The sequence below is a fragment of the Eriocheir sinensis genome, chromosome 32 (genome assembly GCF_024679095.1).
Source record: "Eriocheir sinensis breed Jianghai 21 chromosome 32, ASM2467909v1, whole genome shotgun sequence".
Lineage (NCBI taxonomy): Eukaryota > Metazoa > Arthropoda > Malacostraca > Decapoda > Varunidae > Eriocheir > Eriocheir sinensis.
The window spans coordinates 5,086,718-5,110,363 of NC_066540.1; the positions used below are offsets into that span (position 1 = coordinate 5,086,718).

At 42.0% G+C, this 23,646-nt stretch overlaps 1 protein-coding gene across 1 annotated transcript in view; it reads left to right on the forward strand.

Annotated features, from left to right (window-relative positions):
* LOC127006079 (seipin-like) overlaps positions 1 to 18,776 on the forward strand; it is a 41,799-nt gene extending 23,023 nt beyond the window's left edge. Inside the window, exon 5 of the mRNA XM_050875577.1 lies at positions 10,631 to 18,776. Coding sequence (XP_050731534.1) covers positions 10,631 to 10,725 — 95 coding nt within the window. The 3' untranslated portion in view covers positions 10,726 to 18,776. The remainder of the gene's footprint in view (positions 1 to 10,630) is intronic.
* Positions 18,777 to 23,646: the final 4,870 nt, after the last annotated feature.

Consider the following 23,646-nt stretch of genomic DNA (forward strand, 5'->3'; position numbering starts at 1 on the left):
CCACTCCACACTTCTTCTCTTCACCCACGTGACACATTCCAAAACGCTCGTACACACTTTCATTACTCATTCCATCCATTCTACTCACACCGCATGCACTCCTCAAATAACTCATTTCCACCGCCTGCACTCAAGACCTCTGACTCTCATTCCAGGCCCATGTTTCGCTTGCATACGTGAGGGTTGGTACTGTTACTATATTTCTCAAATCATTCTTTACCTCCATGTTCACACTTCTGCCATTCATGATGCGTCCCAAAGACCATACCACCTTTTTTCATTTCAATGTCCTTTCTCTTGTCTCTTTCTGTACCACCATGCCTACAGATAACAGATCCAAGGTACTTAAACTCACTAATGTCCTCCATTTCTTCACCATTCAAAATTATTTTGCATTCTTTATCCCATTCACTTCCCTCTCTATATTGGCATACAAAATCCACAACCTCACCTCTACTCCAATCACAAACCATCACTTTAATCCTGTAGACATTTACTTTCAGCTTTCTCCTTTTACATACACTATCAAAAACACTGACCAAGTTTTGTGAGTTACTTTCATTTTCTGTAATGAGCAAGGTGTCATAAACAAATAAGATTGAATTCAGCACCCACGTCGTCCCCTCAGCATACATTTTACCCCAACTTCCCAACTTTGCCTCTTTATTTCTCTCATAACACCATCCATATAAATACTGAACAACCATGGACACACCCCTGCCTCAAGCCCACTTTTATCTCAAAATGTTCACTTGTTTCTCCACTAATTTTGACACATGCGGATGCATCCTCATAGAAAGACTTTATTGCATTAAGCAGTTTTCCTCCCACATCATATATCATTAAATGTCCCACAATGCCAGCCAATCGACTCTGTCATAAGCTTTTCTAGATCCATGAAGGCAGCGTATAGTTTTTTCCTTTTGCTAATATTTTTTCTACTACTATCCTGAAGGAAAATACCTGATCCACACATCCCCCTCCCTTCCTGAAGCCTCCTTGTTTTTCACTGCTTTTCTCTTTTGTAAGTCTTTGTACACCCTCTATTATGACTTTTCCATATACCTTTCTGGGTATTCTCAGCAGACTTATACCTCTATAGCTCCCACACTCCCCTCTCCTGCCCTTCCCTTTGTAAACTGGGACAATGATGGCTTTTGTCCAGTCTGCTGACCCCCCCCACCCCCCCTCCCATGCCACTTCACATATCTTGACCATCCATTTAGTAACTACATCTCCTCCACACTTCAACATTTCTGCTGTAATTCCATTAGTTCCCTCTGCCTTTCCATTTTTTTTTTTTTTTTTTTTATTGTTTGATTTACTTCTTAATATGTTATACTTTCTTCTTTATATACTCCTCATCTACCTCCACTCATAATTACTGCTGTTACATCCGCTGGACCCCCATCTTCAAAATTCATTAAGTTTTTAAATATTCTCTCCATCCCTCTTTCACAGCTTCCCCTTTCTCGATATCCTTAACCACTCTGTTCCTGTCATTATCATCAACCATCAGTAGACTACTGTTTGGACAGGGGTTCTATTTTTTTTATTGGTCCTGGTTCTTTATATGTCCCTGCAAAAGTTATAATTTTATCTCTCCGCCTGTATGATGTTCTTGGACTTCATCTTACCCATGCAAAAAGATGTGAGCTCACCTCCAAATGATTCTTTATCTGATGTGATTGTATTCCATCCTGCTCTGGCAAAGGTTCTAATTTCATTTCTTCATTAAGTTTTCTGTATGATGTTAATGTACTCAAATCCTGTTCCTAGAAACTTTATAATATGATATCTCTGCCTGGTTTTTTGTCTGATGTCAGTGTACTCCATGCTACCCCTGCAAAGGTTCTAAATTGTTCTCCATACCTGGTTCTGTCTGCTGTTAGTGCACTTCATCCATCTCTGGCCAAGGTTCTCATTTAATCACCTGGTTCTCTGAATGAGGTTAGCATAAACCTGCTCCAGCAAAGGTTCTAATTTCATATCTTCATCTGGTTCTGTCCCATGGAAGTCTGCCTCGTCCTCCTTTACCAATGGTTCTAATTTAATTTCTCTGTGTGTGTGTGTGTGTGTGTGTGTGTGTGTGTGTGTGTGTTTTAGCCTATAGCGCCAGTAGGCTTTCTTCAGGGGACTGGTGGTCGGCCCCTGTGCATAATGGTGCAGGCATGTGTTTATAATGGCGCCATCTATTCTTGGCTCATGCTGCCCCCCCGGAGCTCATTCTTAATTCACTTGGACAGTTTCCTCTAGAGTCCAAGTTGATAGGTGGTCTTCAGGACAGCATGTGGGTAGTCTTAGGCCATTCAGTGGTGACTGAAAAATCCCAGGTGGTAGCAGCGGATTTGAATCTGCGTCGTCCAGAACGCAGTGAATGGGGGTCCTGCACTCTAACCACTCAGCCACTGCCTCCCCAGTCTGGTGTCCATGAATGGTACTTAGATGAAAACATACAGCAGCAAGTCTGTTAAACTCACCATTGGCCTTGGTCAACCAAATGTGTGGCGTTTTGTGAGGACCGACATTAGGTATCATCAGCATGGATTTTCTTCAGCATTATAACTACTGGATTGACCTACAACATGGCTGAGTTTGTGACTCTACTACTTGGTGCTGTGTCATCGGCCAGCAGACCACCATTGCTTCTCTGGGCCTTGCCACAGAACAACACGTCTCCCTTTCTCAAGCTGTGAGAAAAGTTTTCGTCACTGGTCCACAATAATGACTTGCCACTTCCACTCAAGCACAATATCGTCCGTCACATCGAAATGAGGGAACTGGCAGTCATCTCTCGTTTTTGCCATCTGGCACCAGACAGGCTGTGCATCACCAAGGATGAGTTGAAACAGATGCTTAGCCTGGGTATAATCCACCCTTCAAAAAGTTCATGGTTGTCAGCACTGCACATGGTATCAAGAAAAAGCCAGGAATCTGGTGTCCCTGCAGCAATTACTAGGCCCTCAGTGTGATGACAGTTCTTGATCGCTACCCCTTGCCTAATATTCACAACATCACCGTGGGTTTGACTGGTGTTACCATCTTCTCGAAGACCAACCTTCTACAGGCCTGCAATCAGATTCTGGTTAATTCTGTCGAAGTTTGCAAGGCTGCAGTCATCACACCTTTCGGATTATTTGAGTTCTTAAGACTTACCTTTGAGCTCAGAAATACAAGTCAAACATTCTGGCGCTTCATCGACACAGTACTGCGGGGGCTACCATTCGTTTTTTCCCACTTTGAAGACTGCCTTGTTGCCAGCTCCTCGGAGAAAGAACATTAGGAACATCTTCAACAAGTATTCAAATGCTTCCGCCAGGATGGCTCTAGGGCATAAAAAAGTGTAGAGAAAAAAAGGCCACTAAATGCTGCTTCTAAAAAGATAAAAGTAGAGTGGCCAAAAGAGAGGTCAATTTCGGGTGGAGAGGTGTCTTGATACCCTTCCCTAGAAAGAGGTCAAGTTGTAGGCAGGAGGAAATACAAATGAAGGTAGGCTGTTCCAGAGTTTACCAGTGAAGGGGATGAAAGAATAAAGATGCTAGTTGACTCTTTCATAAGGGGTTTGGACAGTATAGGGATGAGCTAGAGTAGAATGTCGAGTTCAGCGGGGCCGTGGGAGGAGGGGGAGGCATGCAGTTAGCAAGTTCGAAAGAGCAGTCAGCATGAAAATACCGATCGAAAATAGAAAGAGATGCAACATTACGGCATAATTTTAGAGGTAGAAAACTGCTAGTAAGAGGAGGAAAGTTGATGAGATGAAAAGCCTTTGACTCCACTCCGTCTAGTAGGGCTGTATGTGTGGAGCCCCCAAACACATGAGATGTATACTCCATACAAGGACAGACAAGCCCCTGTATATGGACAGCATCTGGGCAGGGGAGAAAAACTGGCAGAGACAATACAGAATGCCCAATTTTGAGGAAGCTAAACAAGAGATGTGAAGTTTCCAGTTAAGATTTTGAGTTAACCTGTCCGCTGCGATTGGCACGGATTTGGCTTTCACTGGTAGCTTGGTAACTATACTCCCAGGTCTTTTTCTGCCTCTGTGGTGGATAGTGGAGTGTTTCCCATATGGTACTGGTATGCTGGATATCCCCTCCCAAGGTGCATGACTTCACATTTCTTTTCATTAAATTGTAGCAGCCACTTTTTGTTCCATTTCTGTATCTTGGTGATGTCTTCTTGTAAGAAATCCGCAGTCAAGGGGATAAGGAAAGAACGAGGATGTTTATTTATTTATTTTTTTTTTTTACGTTGCGGCCTATAGCACCGGTAGGCTTCTCCCCGGTGAGGCCTGATGGTCGGCCCAAGGCTTCTTCCCAGTGGGGCCTGATGGTCGGCCCAGCCCATTCTGGCGCAGGCAAGTGTTTATAGTGGCGCCATCTTGCAGTGGTTCATGCTGCCCTCCCGGAGCTCGTCTTTAATCCTAGAATCTAGAGTCCGGGTTGATAGGTGGTCTTCTGGACAGCATGTGGGTAGTTTTAAGCCACTCAGCGGCGGCTGAAAAATCCCAGCTTGGTGGCACTGGGCGGGGATTGAACTCGCGTCCTCCTGAACGCTGTGCTGTTACTCTGTCGACTCAGCCAGCCTGTTTGGAAGATTGTGTCAAGTTGATAGGTGGAGATATTGAGTTTTGAGGCATTAAAGGACTAGGGATGTACTGATGTATCGGTATCGGTAATGGTGGTATCGGCACATTTTAAGAGTATCGGTATCAGTATCAGCTGATTTTCTGTCGATACTACCGATACCTGAAGGAGTTTTGTACGTCGCAGCACTCGTTGGAAATAATTTTGTTGAACAGAAATTGGATTTTCTAAATTGCTGAAAAAATATTCAAAAAGTGTAAATATCTAGTATTATGATACTACAGAATTTGGAATTTCCCGCGATTTAATTTTCATCACTTTAAACGATTAAATTCATATTACTTTGAATAAAAGTATATAATACTTAATATACAGCATAGCCTTTGGTACTGCAGACACGCTCAATACAGGTTTAGTAGCTTTCAAGGTAGCTTCGGCGCAGGATTGGCGGAGCCCCTCCACTCGCCTCATTAGCATTGTCAGTCATACAATAATTCTCGTACAAATATGGAAATCCAACCGTTTCTACGATGTAGTACAATAATGCCTGTACGTTAATATGAAAATCCCGGAATTTGTACAATAATTCAATGGAGATGTAAAATAATTTGATTATTCAATTTTTAAAAATTTCTCATAGCTGCTGAGCATGTAGTGTGTGGGTGACGCAAATGCTGGTCTGATACACTACCATTCACATTCTTCTCCGTCTTCCTAGCTAGCCTCTCTACGTATCTGTTAACCTGTCAGAATTTAGCCAGCGCCCTTTGGCTGTGTTCAGTGAACGGATTGATTTTAACACTGAGCAAACGAATTTTGCTTTTTGGAAGTTATATTATCATAACTATAGAAATTACAGTATTTGCTTTTTGCAAACATCCATACTCCACGTATAATCAAATAAATAGTACTACATACTTTATATTACCATTTTTTTTCATTTGATTTTTTTAACCCTTGTCTTTAAGGGACCTAAATTTATTAATAACAAACTTAATAAAAAGAAATTCATGACAATGGAGACCTTTTTTCAGGCTAGCACTGATTACTTTTTTTCTTTTTTTTTTCTTCCCTTCTATGGTGGAACGAGTAGTGGGTCTTTTTTCTTTCTTAACATTTGATTTTACCCCTTTGCTGCTGCAATTGTTGTGTAAAAAAAAAATAAGTGCACAAGTATCGGTATCAGTCAAAATTTTGGTACCGGTACATCCCTATAAAGGACACCAGGTTCCTTTTGCCCCAATATGAAGTAAAAGTAAGAGATGAGGTCAAGCATTCTGCAGCCTCCAACCTGGAATCACATAATTCCTGTGGGGAGGGTCTTCTGTTAAATCATGTTGAATAATGTAGAGTACAGTACCCTCTCGAGTTTCACGCTATCTGAGTTTCGGGATCCTCAAGTTTCGCAGTTAGTCCTAAATTCTTACCATCCCGACTTTCGCGCATTATCACCCCGAGTTTCGCGCTGCTTTGACATGTACAGGTCACGTCTACTTACCATCGGCGTCACGCACGCTACCGTAAAAGGTAGTATCACACTGGATGTTTTCCCCCAAACATTGTGGCTATGGCAAGAGAGAGAGAGAGAGAGAGAGAGAGAGAGAGAGAGAGAGAGAGAGAGAGAGAGAGAGAGAGAGAGACTTGTTAACACGTTAACCGCGTTTGAACTTTCCGCCGCCTCCTCCCTGTTGCGTTTGGTTTAACTTGGTATAGCCTCAAGCCCTCAATACCACGCGAGCCTGCGACTCGAGAGGAGGTGTGTAGCTTCACTCGTGTTATATGCCCCTCTCGTGAAAGGTGAGATAGAGAGGACGAAAATAAGGAGAAAGGAGAAGGGTGTGGGGAGGTAGGGTCAGAAAGGAGTCAAGTCAGGGCTTTGGTCAGGACATGACCTGACCTGACTTAGGTCAGGTCATGTCCACACCTGTCACACACACACAGAAGGTGAAATGAGAAGGATGGGGTAGAAAGGAGAGTCAGATCAGGGCTTTGGTCAAAACATGACATGACTCAGGTCAGGTCATGTCCTGACTTGTCACACACACACACACACACACACACACACTCACTCAGAAAATTCGGAATCTCCCTGCTTCATCATCCTCGCCACCGCCACCTCCTGCCACCCGACGCGCCTCCTCCCTCCCGCTTCACCAGACACCACAACAAACTCAACCCCTTCAGAGCGCCGAACTGACCTTACAAATGTAGTGCAGTGCCCATGATGAAGCCGGATGATAAACAATGCCCAGTGACAGTCATACCCAAAGGGTCATGTGGAGATTAGCACCTCGCCTCTACCCTTATAAGTGACCCATTCACACCACACTCCCTTTCCCTTATGTCTCTGTTTTTAGCTCTCCCAAACCACCCCCCACCCTCTCCCTCCCTCTAGTGTAGCCTATTTACTATTAGTTTCTTGTATTTTTAATTTGTATATTTTCAGCCTAATGGCTGCCTTACATTAATTAACCTATTATTATTATTATTATTATTATTATTATTATTATTATTATTACACACACACACACACACACAAATGGACTTACCAACACAAGAACAAAGAAGAGAAAGAGGAGACCTAATACAAATATATAGGCTATTGAGTAAAATGGTAGAAGTAGATAAGAAGAAATTGCTACTAAGAGAGGAACCTTCCAGCAGGAATACTAGAGGACATAGAAAAAAGTTGAGGAAGGGAAGATGCTCAAGAGACATAAAGAAATATAGCTTCCCACAAAGAAATATAGAGGTTTGGAACAGACTAAGTGAAGAAATAGTATCGGCGAAGAGTATGCAGAGCTTCAAGGAAAAGTTGGATAATTATAGATACGGAGACAGGACCACACGAGCGTAAGCCCAGGCCCTGTAAAATTACAACTAGGTAAATACAACTAGGTAAATACACACACACACACACAGAAGGGGGTTGAGAATGGTGTGGGGAGGGAGGGGCAGAAAGGAATATCAGACCAGGGCTTTGGTCAGGATATGACCTGACTTAGGTCAAGACATGACCTGACTCCTTTCTGCCCCTCCCTCCCCCCACCCTTCTCATTTCCCTTTCTGTGTGTGTGTGTGTGTCATGACATGACCTGACTCTCCCTTCTGCCCCCCACCCCCCAACCTTCTAATTTCCCGTTATGTTTGTGACGCACACCCGGAAAAGTTGCCGGTTGCCCAAGCTGCCACCAACACGGTGGGAAGAAAAAGGCCCAGTGTGACACCAGCTTACGAACAACCGACAACTCGCTCCTGGATGGGCGTACGGGCGTTGCCAGTAGCCACAACGGTTAGAGGAAAACGGCGAGTGTGACACCGCCTCAAGGCAGTGAGGCCACTGACTGGGTGAGCGCCGGCGATGACGTCATCAGACTCCCAGCGAATCACAAGCGTGTTTTCAGAGCTCAGCCAATCGTAAGGCTTCATCTGTGGCTTTAAAATAACCCGTTCTCTCTTCCTGTTTTCTCCCTTCTTCCAAAGTACGTATTTTGAGATAACAAGGGAGTAAAGGAGGAAAAAAAGTGAGCTCCGGGGGGCAGCATGAGCCAATTATAATAAGCGCCACCATAAACAGGTGCCTGCGCCCTCGGGGCTGACCATTAGGTCCAGATGGATAGTCTACCGGCACCATAGGCCACATGTAAAAAAAAAAAAAAATAAAATTAAAAAAATTAACTTAAAAAAAAATCCATTGGTTAGAACAAATAAGCACTTTTTCAGTGTTTTCAATACCTCGAGTTCCACGATCCTCGAGTTTAACGCTATACCTTGAGGTTTGGAACAGACTAAGTGAAGAAATAGTATTGGCGAAGAGTATGCAAAGCTTCAAGGAAAAGTTGGATAATTATAGATACGGAGACGGGACCACACGAGCGTAAGCCCAGGCCCTGTAAAATTACAACTAGGTAAATACAACTAGGTAAATACACACACACACAGAAGGGGGTTGAGAATGGTGTGGGGAGGGAGGGGCAGAAAGGAATATCAGACCAGGGCTTTGGTCAGGATATGACGTGACTTAGGTCAAGACATGACCTGACTCCTTTCTGCCTCTCCCTCCCCTCACCCTTCTCATTTCCCTTTCTGTGTGTGTGTGTGTGTGTGTCATGACATGACCTGACTCTCCCTTCTGCCCCCCACCCCCCAACCTTCTAATTTCCCGTTATGTGTGTGACGCACACCCGGAAAAGTTGCCGGTTGCCCAAGCTGCCACCAACACGGTGGGAAGAAAAAGGCCCAGTGTGACACCAGCTTATGAACAACCGACAACTCGCTCCTGGATGGGCGTACGGGCGTTGCCAGTAGCCACAACGGTTAGAGGAAAACGGCCAGTGTGACACCGCCTCAAGGCAGTGAGGCCACTGATTGGGTGAGCGCCAGCGATGACGTCATCAGACTCCCAGCGAATCACAAGCGTGTTTTCAGAGCTCAGCCAATCGTAAGGCTTCATCTGTGGCTTTAAAATAACCCGTTCTCTCTTCCTGTTTTCTCCCTTCTTCCAAGGTACGTATTTTGAGATAACAAGGGAGTAAAGAAGGAAAAAAAGTGAGCTCCGGGGGGCAGCATGAGCCAATTATAATAGCGCCACCATAAACAGGTGCCTGCACCATGACAGGCTCGGGGCTGACCATTAGGTCCAGATGGATAGTCTACCGGCACCATAGGCCACATGTAAAAAAAAAAAAATAATAAAAAAAAAAAAATTAAATTAAAAAAAAATCCATTGGTTAGAACAAATAAGCACTTTTTCAGTGTTTTCAATACCTCGAGTTCCACGATCCTCGAGTTTAACGCTATACCTTCGGAACGAAGCGAGCGCGAAACTCGAGAGGGTACTGTAGAGTCATAAGCAAAGGAGTAGATAGGACAGATTGTTATTGAAAGAAGATCATCAGTGAACAACAGAGAGTGGGAGATAGGACAGAGTCCTGTGGAGCACCACAATTGATAGGTTTAGGGGTAGAACAGTGACCATCTACCACAGCAGAGATAGAATGGCCAGAAAGGAAACTGGAGATGAAAGTACTGAGAGAGGGATAGAAACCGTAAGAGGGAAGTTTAGTAAGCAAAGACTTGTGTCAGACCTTGTTGAATGCTTTCAAAATTTTAGCTTATGAACCTTTCAGTTAAGGATAGATTAAAAACTTTAGGAAGACAGGAAATAAAGCTGTAGGATGGTAGTTTGAGGGATTGGAAAGGTCACCCTTCTTAAACACAGGCTGTATGTAGGCATACTTCCAGCAGGAAAGAAAGGTAGATGTTTAAAGGCAGAGGTGAAAGAATTTGACCAGGCAGGGTGTCAGCACAGAAGCACAGTTTTTATGGAAAATAGGAGGCATTTCATCAGGTCCATAAGCCATTGAGGCCAGAGGAAAGCAAAGTTGTAGGCTTTTTCACCAGGCTGGTCAGTGAAAGAAGATGAAAGCCAAAGCTGATGGTGAACATTGAAATCTCCTAGAATGGATATTCCTGGGAAAGGAGAGTGAATCAAGAACTACTCTACTTTAGGGTTCAAATAGTCAAAGAATTTTACATAGTTGGTAGAGTTAGGTGAGAGATAAACAGCACAGACATATTTACTAATAGAGTGACAATTAAGTCTCAGCCAAATGTGGAAAATTCATAGGAGTCAAGGTCGTTGCGCATGTAGATACAGCATCCAGCTTTGGATTGAAATTTAGGATAGAAATAGTAGGAGGGAACAGAGTAGAGATTGCTGTCAGTAGCCTCAGAAACCTGTGTTTCGGTGAGGAAGAGAAAGTGAGGTTTAGTGGATGGTGTTCCACAGAAGGGAAATTAGAACGAAGACTGCGAATGTTGCAGAAGTTGATAAAAATGAGGTTAGAGGAGTTATCATGACACCTCTCAGGTTGTAAGCCAAAAGGGGAGTCCTCTCTGGGGGATTTTTGTGGTCCCCCCTCCGGCGAGGACTCCGAAACCATACTAATTGTTGAGGCCATACTTGTTGCACTGTGTTTGATAATAGTAATAAAAAGTAAGCATGTATACATACCATAATTATTCTGTTTACCTTGCAGGAGTGGTAAGGGAAGAAGGTGAGGCAGTTTCAGCACCTAGCACGTGTGATGAGGGGGACAGTGTGCTGCGACAACGGATCCAGAGTGTGGAGTAGGCACAGCAGTGTGTGTGTGTGTGTGGGGAGAGGCAGTTTTAGGTACAAGTGCTACATGTAATCATTTGAGGATCCTTTCTGTTTGTGCCCCAAAATGTTTATAATAAGAAAATAATCTTCATATTTCAAGGTTAAGTACCCTATGTAAACACAGGATGGGCCCTAAATCATCTTACCATTTAGTGACCCAAAAGTAGACTAAGGGCCGCTTTCACAGTCGTTTTGTTTGTTTTGATCGTTACCAATTGCGCCGATCGACGCTATAGTTTTCCACGTGAAACTGACCTATGGGGCAGTGGCGGCTGCAGAGGAAGCGAGAGGTGTTGAGAGTGTGTGGTAAGGTGCGGGGCTAGGCTAACCCCGCAGCCGCCACTACCCCATCAGACAGTTTTAAGTGGAAATTCTAAAGTGGCGATCGTCGCCTGGTAATGATCAAAACAAACAAAACAACTGTGAAAGCAGCCCTAAAACTGACACTGTATATGTTTGTGTGCATGTGTAGTTCTTTGTGTGCATGTGTGTGTATGTACATTTGTGGGGGTGTGGCTGACTCGTATGCCTTGCTCAACACAGTGTGAATGTAGGGTGGACGGTGTTAGAAAGTAGTATACTTGGTAGGTACCATTTCAGTATCACAAATATTGGAATTGAAAAACATTGGAACTGTCAATACCAATACCAGTCTCTGGGAAAGGAAATACGTACAGCAATAACAATTAACAAGTATTTCCTAGGGGATAAATCTGCATAGGGCAAGACTCTTGTTGCCAAATGCAACTTAGTGTTTGCTTGGGGGGTGGGGGGGTCATCAAATGGAAGAATATGGCCACCAATGAGAATTAGGGTAGTGATTGATTTGAGTTGCCAAATGGGAATTCGCCAAACCCAGACACACCAAGTGCAAGACTTTACTGTACATATATCTGTTACTGAAACCAAATCAAGAAAACTACAACATATATAATATCAATCAATTTAATAATCCTGGCTGTTGATGTACGCCAGATCAAAAACAAATATGTAAAACTGTTAGCAAAGCAAACTATTCAGAAGAGAAGGTAGCACACAGCAGGATGCTCACAAAAACATGGAATGACAGTTCCCAAATTTCATCTTTGATGGCCAAAGGGAGTACCTGGTGGTACTGTTACTTAGATGTTGATGCCAGAATCAGTGCCATTAAACAGGTCCTCAGTGTACTAGTAGCATCTCTGATGAAAAAACAAACACATACACTTCCTCAACAGAGTATGGATATGTATCATAGGACAGGAGGAGGCTAAGAATAAGGACCTTGTTTGCTATGTAATGTTTGTCTGCCAATTCTTAGATTCTGTAGCCATTTATATAGATTCCTGTACATAGCATTTATAAATTGAAGTGGTGGAGGATTGCAGTGTCACAGTTACATAAAGAATCCAGTCAGGGAGCCAATGGTATTCTGGTAAGTGCCTTGTTGCTTTAACAATGTTTACCTGTCAATCTTCATCATCATCATTTCATGGATGCCTGCTCCTAGGAGCCCCCACCAGGGGATGGCCATGGCAGAAGAGTTTCCAACTTTCTCTATCCAGACACTCCCTCCTTGCCTGCTCAAAGTTTCTCAAAGATCTTTCCCCCCTCTCCCTAACATACTCCTGCACCCAATCTCTCCATTTCACTGGAGGTCGTCCTCTAGCCTTCCCTCCCTCTATCTCACTCACACATACCCTTCTGGTCATCTCACTCTCCTCCATTCGCTCCATGGGGCCAAACCACTTTAAAGCCTGTCGCTTCACTTCTTCCACCACTCCACACTTCTTCCACCACTCCACACTTCTTCCCTTCACCCCTGTGACACATTCCAAAACGCTTGTACACACTTTCGTTACTCATTCCATCCATTTTACTCACACCACAAGCACTCCTCAAATAACTCATTTCCACTGCCTGCACTCTAGACCTCTGACTTTCATTCCAGGCCCACGTTTCACTTGCATATGTGAGGGTTGGTACTATTACAGTATTTCTCAAATCCCTTTTTACTTACCTCCATGCTCACACTTCTGCCATTCATGATTCGTCCCAAAGACCCTACCACCCTTCTTCCTTGCAATGCCCTTTCTCTTATCTCTCCCACCGTACCACCATGCTTACACATAACTGATCCAAGGTACTTAAAATCATTAACCTCCTCCATTTCTTCACCATTCAAAATTATTTTGCATTGGAATGGAGGCATTCATTCCACATACTTTTTCTACTCATGCTAAAAAGCCTTGGTTTAATCATGCTTGTTCTCGTGCTGACGAAGATAGAGAGACAGCTCACAAAAGGTACCAGAGCCTTCGCACTCCTGCTAACCATGATCTTTACATTTCTGCCGGAAATCATGCAAAATCTCTTCACTGACTTACCAAAAATTCCTTTATTAATAGAAAATGCCAAACTCTTGCTTTTTCTAATTCTTCCTGGGACTTCTGGCATCTAGCCAAAAACATCTCCAACTTCACCTCTTCATCTTTCCCTCCTCTCCTTAGTCCTGACGGCAACACCGCTGTCTCATCTATCTCTAAGGCTGAACTCCTCTCTCAAATTTTCTCTAAAAACTCCACTCTACGGGGGTACGGCCAATGTTTTGCTGGCAACACCTCCATAGGTTTATGGCGATGACCATTCCTGAGCTTCCTATGGGTAATCCTGCCAGGTGTGGGTGGACAAAGTGTTCACAAAGTTACGGTTGTGTTGCTGTTGCACTACAGACCATTTTAAAGCATCACTGTAGGACAAATAACAACTTCCCAGTATGAAAACATCATCATCATCATCATTAGAAACGAGTGAAACAATGCCATTTGTCAATATTTTGTAGAGAAAAAAAGACGTTTTAAGAAACAACGTCGCATGCAGTGACACTAAGTAGCTACTGAAATATTCCTAATGAACTGTTGATCCCTTAACTGTGACTAAATTAACGCATGTTGTCTTTGATGAGTGACAAAATGAGAAATAGTGTTCGTTCATCCAATCATATGGACAAGATAGAGTGCTCTGGTGGATTACGGGAGGGAGGTTAAAAACAGTCTCAAGAATGGGGTGTCGTTCAAGAAGGCCATATATCGCCAGATGATGCCTTAGGGTTGCAAACTTGCCACCCTTTCCTTAAAATATGTATATAACGCCATTTGTTCCGTATTTGCCTGACTGAATGGTTAAACAGATAAAATTCAGTGTTTTAAAAATGTAGTGAGCACGTTTTTTGGTGAACCACAAAACCAGTCTATAAAATTATGTTTCTCAAAGGTCATCCGGAAATACGTATAAAATACACATTGTAACGTCTCTCGCCCCTTCCTCTTGCCTTCACCAGCAGCGGGCAGCGGCTGTCAGTTATGGCAGGCCAGAGAAATTTTAGGGTTGCCATCCGGTCCCTAAAATATGGATTCATTTTGTATTGGAGGATGGAATGTTGCATTCCTTATTTATTTTAGATCAAGGTAGAAGCCCTAACTGAGACTCTTCCCATTATTTTCTGCTCTGAGCACTCGTCTTACAGTGAAAAAAGGGAACTCACGCTAACGTCTTCCATTTGTACAAAGAGACACGCCAGTCCTTGTCGAAAGACCAACTTGGTTGGCTTGGCTGACATAAGCCGATAGAGTCAGTCTATTGGCATCATCCCCTCCCCTTCATGAGCTGTCACTTCGAGGACATACATGCTAGACCATGACGACCTCCTTATAGCCCGTGTCCCCACCCGGGGGTTGGCGATAAAAAAAAGGAACAAGCAGGATGCTCGTATACCAAGTCACCACTCGTAAACCAAGGCATTTTTTGTGAAGATTTTTTGCTCGTAAATCAAAACGTTCATAAACTAAGGCACTCGTAAACTGGGGTTTGACTGTAGAGTTAACAAGGCTTGCCAAAGTGCCGCAGAGTCTGCCAAGTCAGGCAAGACAGTGAATGTAAACAAGACGTTGCCATAAGTGTGGTCAGTGTCACCTTTTCTTCATCTTCTTACCCTCTATGAATGTTGCATTCAACTATGATTGCTGTTCTGACAAAGGGTCACCTTTAAGAACTGATGAGGGAATGTTGTAAAGGAGCTTTTGTGTGGGATGCCAATTTGTTGGGATCAGCTGATCCATTGTTCCATTTGGCTCACCCCCTCTCCCATGGGTCCACTGAATGCAGGTGTGTGATGTTGCCCCTGTTGCTCTGCTCATTCCTGTCAACCCTGAGGACTTACTGGGTTTAGTCATCATGAACTGCTGTAATATGAAAGGAGCGAGTTGCTGAGGCTGCTGTGCATCTGGTTGTGCAGGAGGGCAGCGACGGTGGTGGCAGCGGGGCAGGCTCTTGAGTGAGATGACACACTCCCAATTCCTAAGTTCTTTATTCAATAGAGAGCACATTCAAAGTATTAAATGGCATTTTTTTTGTTGTCTTTGCCTACTATAGTCGGTTCATCCGAGTCTGAAGTGTGCATTATCGCGCAACGGCAACCTGCAGCCACACGGCGTGTCCGATTTTGTGGATACTGTATGCTAGCCTACGCATAGTAAACAGTTATCAATGTCAATAATATGCAGGCAGCAATAACAAATGCTGTCAATTATAATAATAGTCGATTATGAGTTAAAAAAATATTAGTAACATCACAAATAGCTGTTTTGTTGATTTACAAGATCGCTGATTATGGTTATTAAACAACCTTTAAGCTGTTCACCACCGAGATAATTAGCAGGCTTTATATTAATAAAACAGCTGTTTGCTACATTACTAATATTTTTTTTTACTCAAAATCGACTATAATTGACAGTATTTGTTATTGCTGCCTGCATATTATTGACACTGAGTACTGTTAACTATGCTTATCCTAACCTACAGTATCCATGAAACAGGACACGCTGTGTGGCAGCAGGTTGCCATTGCGCAATAATGCAGACTTCAGACTCGGGTGAACCAACTATAGTAGTTATGTTTATATACAAATGTAAATTCAGTAGTGAGAAACAGGTGATATAAAGCAAAATAAAAAAAGTCAACTTGAATGAAAGTTACAATCTATTTTTTGTTTTTATACAAAGTTTACCCCCAAACTAGCCATTTCAGACCTAGCAACATTTTTTCAGTATCTACTTATCACTAGACACAGGGCCCCATTGCATATGGAAGTGGTCAGAAATTACAAACTTTCAGTTCGTATAATGACCAAAGTTTGGATCCCCCAGATTTAACGGATTTTAGATATAACCACCCCCGTCTTCTCAATTTGTTCATCAAAGCGAGAGTTTACTGTAGTATTTTTATGTTGAGTTGAATGGATTGGTAATCCCAAGAAAAATTGTTGACAACTACTGCTGTACATAGTGTTCAAATGTGGTTAAGGAGGCTTGCAGGATCATAATTACACAAAAAAGGTTCATAAAGTTCAGTCAGGGGACCAAGGGTATTTTGACAAGTGCCTTGTTGCTTCAGTAATGTTTGTCTACTAATACATAAGCTTTTAGTTATTAGTAAATTGGAGACCAGAGAGATATAGTCTGCTTGCCTTATCTGAGGGTACATGGTTCCAGCTTCCAGGATCTCCATGGATCTGCAAAAAATGAGGATGTTCATGGACATGTATAAATGACAATTTTACCCTGTACATGTTTATAACTTGAAACCTACCAATATGTGCTATACATGTCCTTGAATAATGTTGTTTTGTTATGTTGTTGATTAATACTGGTTATTGTAAAATATAAATTTGTATATTATATATTAATTATACAAGCATGTGGCTTGTTCTACCAGCTCCTTAACTCTTTGTGGTTTTGTTAGTTTTTACTATCCCTTTAATATATTCATTACCAAAGTTTTGTGGAAAGAGACATGGATCAGTAAGTCATTCACGGTCATATGTTACATTTAACCCTTTCATGGCTAAACGCTTGCAGCGAGCGTTAGACGTATTTGCTGGTGGTGCTAAACGCTCGCTGCGAGCTCCAGCCGCACTCAAATCTCCCGCGTATGAGAGTGTTCCAGCAATATTTCTCACAACACAGGATTGCCATTTGAGTGGGTTCTCCACTAAATTTGGTGGAAAATCATGTCAACCCAGCACGGATAATCTACGGACGAGCAACTGGTGGATGTTGTTGTCCAATATAGCGACATTTTTGCATAGCTTCACCTATCACATGACTGATATTTTGACCAAATAGTTGTAAATTTTGCAGTTAGCAATGCTGCCCTCCCAGCACCCCATCATCAAGAGACCTACAGTAGTTGCCTTACGGCTGACCGTCGCGCACGTATAAATGTACGTCATCACAGGCAACACCCCCGGAACGTGCCTGTACTTTCGCAGGAGAGGCTTACATTACCGAATCGTATAGATTTTGGCCTCCTCTTTCCAATGGTGTTTTTGTTTTATAGCTGTGATGAATAGTTTTGAGATACAGAGGTTAAAAGAGCGAGCACTAGCGTCACTTGCTGGTGGTGCTAAAAGCTCGCTGTGAACACCAGTCGCACTCACAGCAAAAAACACCCCCTGAACGTGCCTGTATGTTTGCAGGAGAGGCCTACATAACCGAATCTTATAGATCTTGGCCTCCTCTTTCCAATGGTGTTTTTGTTTTGTAGCTTTGATGAATAGTTTTTGAGATATAGCGGTTAAAAGAGATCCCTTTCCCCTGCTGGGGTGCCCGAGCACGCCTGAGGGGATAGTCTTGTTGCGAGCGCTTAGCAATGAAAGGGTTAAGGCTTGAAAAAATTAAAGAGAAAATGGGAGACACTTCATCACCACTATAAAACAGTCTATTAAGATAGAATACCAACAACCTAAAGGTGGTTTTACACTGGGCAGCTCACGGCAATTTTTTCAGACAGATGGTATTTTATGTCCAAGTCTGGGGTGAAACATTAGAATTGGTGGTCTATCTGGCAAAACCAGCCGTTTTTATTGTCGTGCCAAAACATGTTCAGTCTGCATACCGTATCCTTACACACAGTCACCAACCAATTAGAAGTATTATAGATGTTAAACTTTTACATTGAGTTGAATTTAGTTAGGTGCTGCAGGAGTAACATACATATACTGGAAATATCTGTGAGCCTATTAGAAATTAAGAAAAATGGCATGCCCGAAACTGCCTATGGCCTTGACTTGGTGATTCCCTTCTATGACATCTAGTATTGTTGCTATGGTAATGTTTGCTAGTTAATCTTAAGGCTCTGCTGTTATTTAAATAGATTTCTATGTATAGCATTTAAATGCTGAAAGATTGTAAGATCACAACTATGTAAGTATTCATGTAAAAGTTGAATTCCCCTTTGAAGGCAAATAAGAAGTATGAGTTGCAATAGTAGTTGTAGTAGTAGTAGTAATAGTTGTAGCAGTTGTAGTAGTAGTAGTAGTAGGAGTAGTGCCATCCTTAACTGAGGGCTGTGGTGGGGTCAGGGCAGGGTGGGGCCTGTGACCAGCCTTGCCAGGTCTCCCAAACTTGCTATGCATAACTTTTGTTATATATGTAAAAGGCATCACAAATGATAAAACACACACCAGTACAAGTTTAACGTAAATATTATGACATGTCGAAGAAAAGTAAATAGTTATACGTGTGCTATTTTTAAGGCAATAAAGAAACATGGCATACGTATTTTACGGTGGTGCTAAAACAATGTTATTACTTTTATTTAACTTTCATAAGATAGTTTGAAGGAATATACTGCAAGTAGAAAATATGATATTTTCTTAATGACAAACCTTTCACAAGCGGCAGCACTCCCACTGACCCAGCCTGACATGAGTCACGTGTTGAGTTCTCCAGAGACATGGCAACGCTGAAGACAACTGTTGCCCCACCTCAACTGCACCCTGGCCCTCATTTAGAGGTGGTAGTACTATAGTATAGTAGTAGTAGTAGTAGAAACCCCTAGATAAGTAGCTTTCATGTAAATGTCAACCCCATACCTGGGATCTTAAAAAATCATTCCAAAAATTTGAAACCCCTAGATAAGTAGCTTTCATGTAAATGTCAACCCCATACCTGGGATCTTAAAAAATCATTCCAAAAATTTGACTTTTATAGTCTATCCAGAATTTAAACCAGAATAGGAAGGTGATAAAATATATTAATTAATTTCACTTTGTTGTATACTAGTCATATTAACCCCTAAAGGGCTGGTGATGGGTTATTCCATTCCCAAGGAAAGAGCGGGTGATTGGATTTTCCGCCCTGCCTTTTTCCACTATAACTTTGAAGTTTGCACGGGGATTTATGGGTCAGCATGACTCCTCACCTGCCACACAACTCATATGCACCATGTTCAGTATTCCCATAACCGTAACAATGGCAGGAGCAGTGTTTTTTGGTTCTTCCTTGTCTGATTCCGTGCCCGAGATTCAACGGCCAGTGACTCCAAACCCTTGACTCGCATGAAGGCTGAGCCCCGTTATAGTTCAACCTAGCATTGGTGGCCATTCTTTAGATTAACCTTTTCACGGTAATGGTGGAAGTGATGCTGAGGCCCTTGAGGATGTATCCTACCACCCTCCAGGGTCATCAATTTATAATAGAAACTGAGCAATTTTCGGGAAAATGTCAGAACATTGCCGTACTGAGAAAACTGATTTCACCATACACCCCCACCCTTTAGGGGTTATAACAATAGACATTCCGTTGATTCTAGTGGTGGCAGAGTTGTGACGTTTAAATGCCAAGATGTTGAAAGGTAAGGGCAAAAGTCAGGACAACTATAAAGTCACCTGCCCTCATAGTTATTATTGTTAATATTTATTGCTATTACATATTATTATTATTATTATTATTATTATTATTATTATTATTGTTATTGTTATTATTATTATTATTATTATTATTACTATTATTGTTATTACTATTATTGTTATTACTATTATTGTTATTACTATAATTATTATTATTATTATCATTATTATTATTATTATTATTATTGCTCATCATGCCCCTCTCTTTTAATTTACATTGTTGTCTGTAAACTGTATATCATTTGAGTGTCTCAAATAAAACTTATTGCTGCCCGCTGAATCGTCTCTAATTTTCTTATGTTGAACTTTGTACCCTGCAACCACTGTTGCTACGTATTCCACCCTTGGGCTCACCACTGTCACAATCAATTTCTTCATTATTTTCTCATCTAAATATTGAAGTGTCACTTTTATGTTTTTCATCAGGTTGTATGTCTCATCTTCAATTCTGTTTATGTGTTTCCCTGGTAACAAATTATCCGATACAGTTACTCCCAGATCATTTTCCATTGACATTTTCTTAATGCTTTCCTTTCCCATTGATAGTTACCTGAAGTTTTCTTTTTATTCTTTCCAAAATCCAGCACATTGCACTTTCTGGTGTTAAATTCCATTTCCCATCCATGACTCCACTCCCATATCCTGTCCAGGTCCTGTTGCAGTGCTTGACAATCTTTTTCACTTCTAACCTTCTTAAGTAACTTGGCATCAACAGCAACAAACTCATATAATTGTTTACTCCCTCCATCATATCGTTAATGTAAATTGCAAACATGACTGCAGCCAGCACTAACCCTTGTGGAACTCCATTGATCACTTTCCTTCTTATGTCTCTGATTACCGTCCTCATTTCCCTGTTCTCCAAAAAATCCTTCATCCACCTCAAAAGCCCTCCTCTCAGTCCTCTGATGTTTTCCATCTTCCAAAAGTCTCTTATGTGGCACCTTATTGAATACTTTCCATAGATCAGAATAAATTCCATCTGCCCAATTGTCCCTTTCCTGTACTGTGTCTGTCACTTGTGAGTAAAACGCATCAAATTTCTCAAACAAGATCTTCCTCCACAGAAGCCAAAATGCTTGTCTGTTAATCTGTTACTCTCCAGGTAATTCATCTACTTAGCTTTAATTAGTTTTTCGCAAATTTTCGCTACCACACTTGTCAGAGAAACTGGTCCATAGTTCCAAGGGTCGTACTGGCACCCTTCATTATAAATTAATAAAGTACACGAGACTTACCTCTGGTCAGTTGAAGTGTGCTTGTAATTTTACGAGACAAATCACCTCTGCTGGAGGGGAGCTTTCACAGGAGATATGCTTTGCCACGTCACACTTTCAGACTTTGAAGTATACGATCACCCACATGAAATAAAACTAAAAATACTTTGCATTATTGTAATGTCTTAGAAATGGGAGGGCGCGGTGGGGATGTGAAAGCTCCCCTCCAGCAGAGGTGATTTGTCTCGTAAAATTACAACCACACTTCAACTGACCAGAAGTAAGTCTTGTGTACTTTATTAATTTTACATCACCAAATCACCCTCTGCAGAGTGGAGCTTTCCCATGAGGCTTTGAAGCCATGGGGGTGTCGGACTCTGATAGTGTATAGAATTTGGAACATTAAAACACAATCAATCCCTTCTTTGAACATAAGTCTAATCAACTGACAACTTAATTACATAAACATATACATGATATCCATGTAACTTGTATGAATACAAACTTAACAGTGTAGTTTACAGAACAATTTCGACCTATGTTAACATATGAAAATGAAATGGAAGCATGTTATGCATTCCATAGGTTCCAGTTTATCCTAGTACCGCATCCTGAAATAGATCTGAATTTGTTGCAATGTGCTTATCATAATATTTTGCAAATGTGGTCTCCCTTGACCACCCAGCCTTTTGCATGATACATGTCACTGGCACCGCCAAAGCCTTGGCCTTCGATGCCGCAGCCGGCCTTACACTGCCTGCCTTGAATTTAGTTGTGTCTACACCAGACATACAAAGCATTGATTTTATCCAACGCGCAATGGTGTCTTTGGAAACAGCGTCGTGCGGTTTGCTAAAGCTAATAAACAATTTTGCATCCTTGTGTTTGTCACCTTGCCTTAGATCTTGGGTCCTTACCATGTATTCTAACAAAGTTTTACATACACATAAGCTGTCATCCTTAGAATAAGCCTGAAATTTCACCCTTTTAATATTAAAGTTAGGTCTACATTGTTTGATATTACCTCCCAACTAAATGGAAATATAGTCGTTGCCTATGTTCATGCCATGAAGCACTAATAAATGTAAAGTTTGTGCTCTGGCTGCTAGAGTGAGTGACATCAGCATGACGAGTTTTAGAGTTAGGTCCTTTAATGGCAAGTCCTGTAACGGATACATTGATCTTAGTTTCTGTAAAACTGGTTGAACATCCCATGTTTCAGTATACCTGTGTGTGGGTGTTCTTAGGTTGAAGACCCCTTTCATAAATCTGTTAACTAGTGGGTGGTTCCCCGCTCTGCATCCATCAATTACAATGCCCAGTGATGAAAGGGCACCCCTTGCTATGTTAATGCTGTCATATCCCACATTCCTATTAAATGTTTCGGTCAGAAAGTTAATGATGTTGGATGCATTGGGATTAAGGAAATTGGTGTCCCATCTAGCGCAAAACTGCTTCCACCTTCTGACATGTGGTTGGTACTGTTTTGCAGTGCTTGGTTTCCAGGAGGCAAGTATGATGTCCGCGCCTGCTGCAGAAACACCCTGTTCTCGTAAGGTCTCCCTGACAGTAAGCATGCCATGAGTCTTGTGTGTTTCATGACAGGGTGCGAACCTGGTAGAGATGGGTGCGTCAGCACATTCTTCCTGCTTGTGATTAGCCCGGGGTAATCGACTAGCATCCCGAGCAGCATTCCCATCCAGGGTTGAGATGTCCACAATGGCACAACCATCCACCCCCTTGCCTGTTCTGCACGTATCTTTTGAAGACACCTAGCAATTAGAGAGAATGGGGGGAAAATGTAAAAAAGTTCAAACTGTACCCAATTTAAAGAGAAAGCATCAAAATGTGCTTCTGGATCTGGTTTCCATGAACAAAATAACGAAACTTGCTTATTAAGTCTGGATGCAAACAAGTCAATGGAAGGGGTACCAAAAATGTCACAAAGATCTCAGAAAATGTGCTCGTTGAGTTTCCATTTGTGTCTATCATTAATTTTGCGAGAGGCACTGTCTGCCAAAACGTTGTCTCTGCCCGGAATGTGCGAACACGTGACCCATGCATTATTCTCTATACACCAATCCCAAATCAAAGTGGATATATTGTTACAAATTAGTGATTTCGTACCACCCATTTCATTAACGTAGGTCATGGCGGTAGTATTGTCACAAAATACCTTAACATGTTTCCCACTGAGTTCATGACTGAATGCTTGAAGGGCAAACAAGATACCTTTAAGCTCTAGAGCATTGATGTGTAGTAATTTCTCAACTAATGACCAACTTCCACTCGTAGTCTGATGGTTCAGGTGGCCTCCCCAACCTATGTTGGAAGCGTCAGTGTACAGGTTAATTTCAGTATCTGCCCTGAATATCTTTCTATATTGTGCTGATTCATTGTTTAACCACCAGCTTAGGTCCAATTTCATGTCATCAGTGATGGTCATAAATTGGTCAAAATCCCCATTCACTTTATGCAATGCTGCAATGCCTCCAACTTCCTGTAGTGAAGTTTTCCCAACTCAACTGCTGGGATAGCAGCCACCAGAAGGCCATTGACCCTGGCCACTTCTCGGATTTTTTCCTTACTCTTACACATGAGTTCCTTGCAACTTTTTACTATTTTATCCACTCTGCGTGCTGGTAATGAAATGTTCATAGTTTCCGTGTCAATAATGTTACCCAAATATTCAATATGCTTTGTGGGGACCAAAACAGACTTGTCTTCGTTAATACTGAAACCTAATTGTCTTAGGGTGTCAATAGTGTCCTTAATGATTGTGCAACATCCTGGCAGGGAACTGTTACAATTAAGGGAATCGTCAATGAAACTAGTAATAGTAAATCCCTTCTCCCTCAAAGCTGCAAAAACAGGCTTCATCAACTTGGTGAAAATCCCAGGCCCTTCAGAGATACCATTAGGTAGGCATGTTAACTGATAAATATT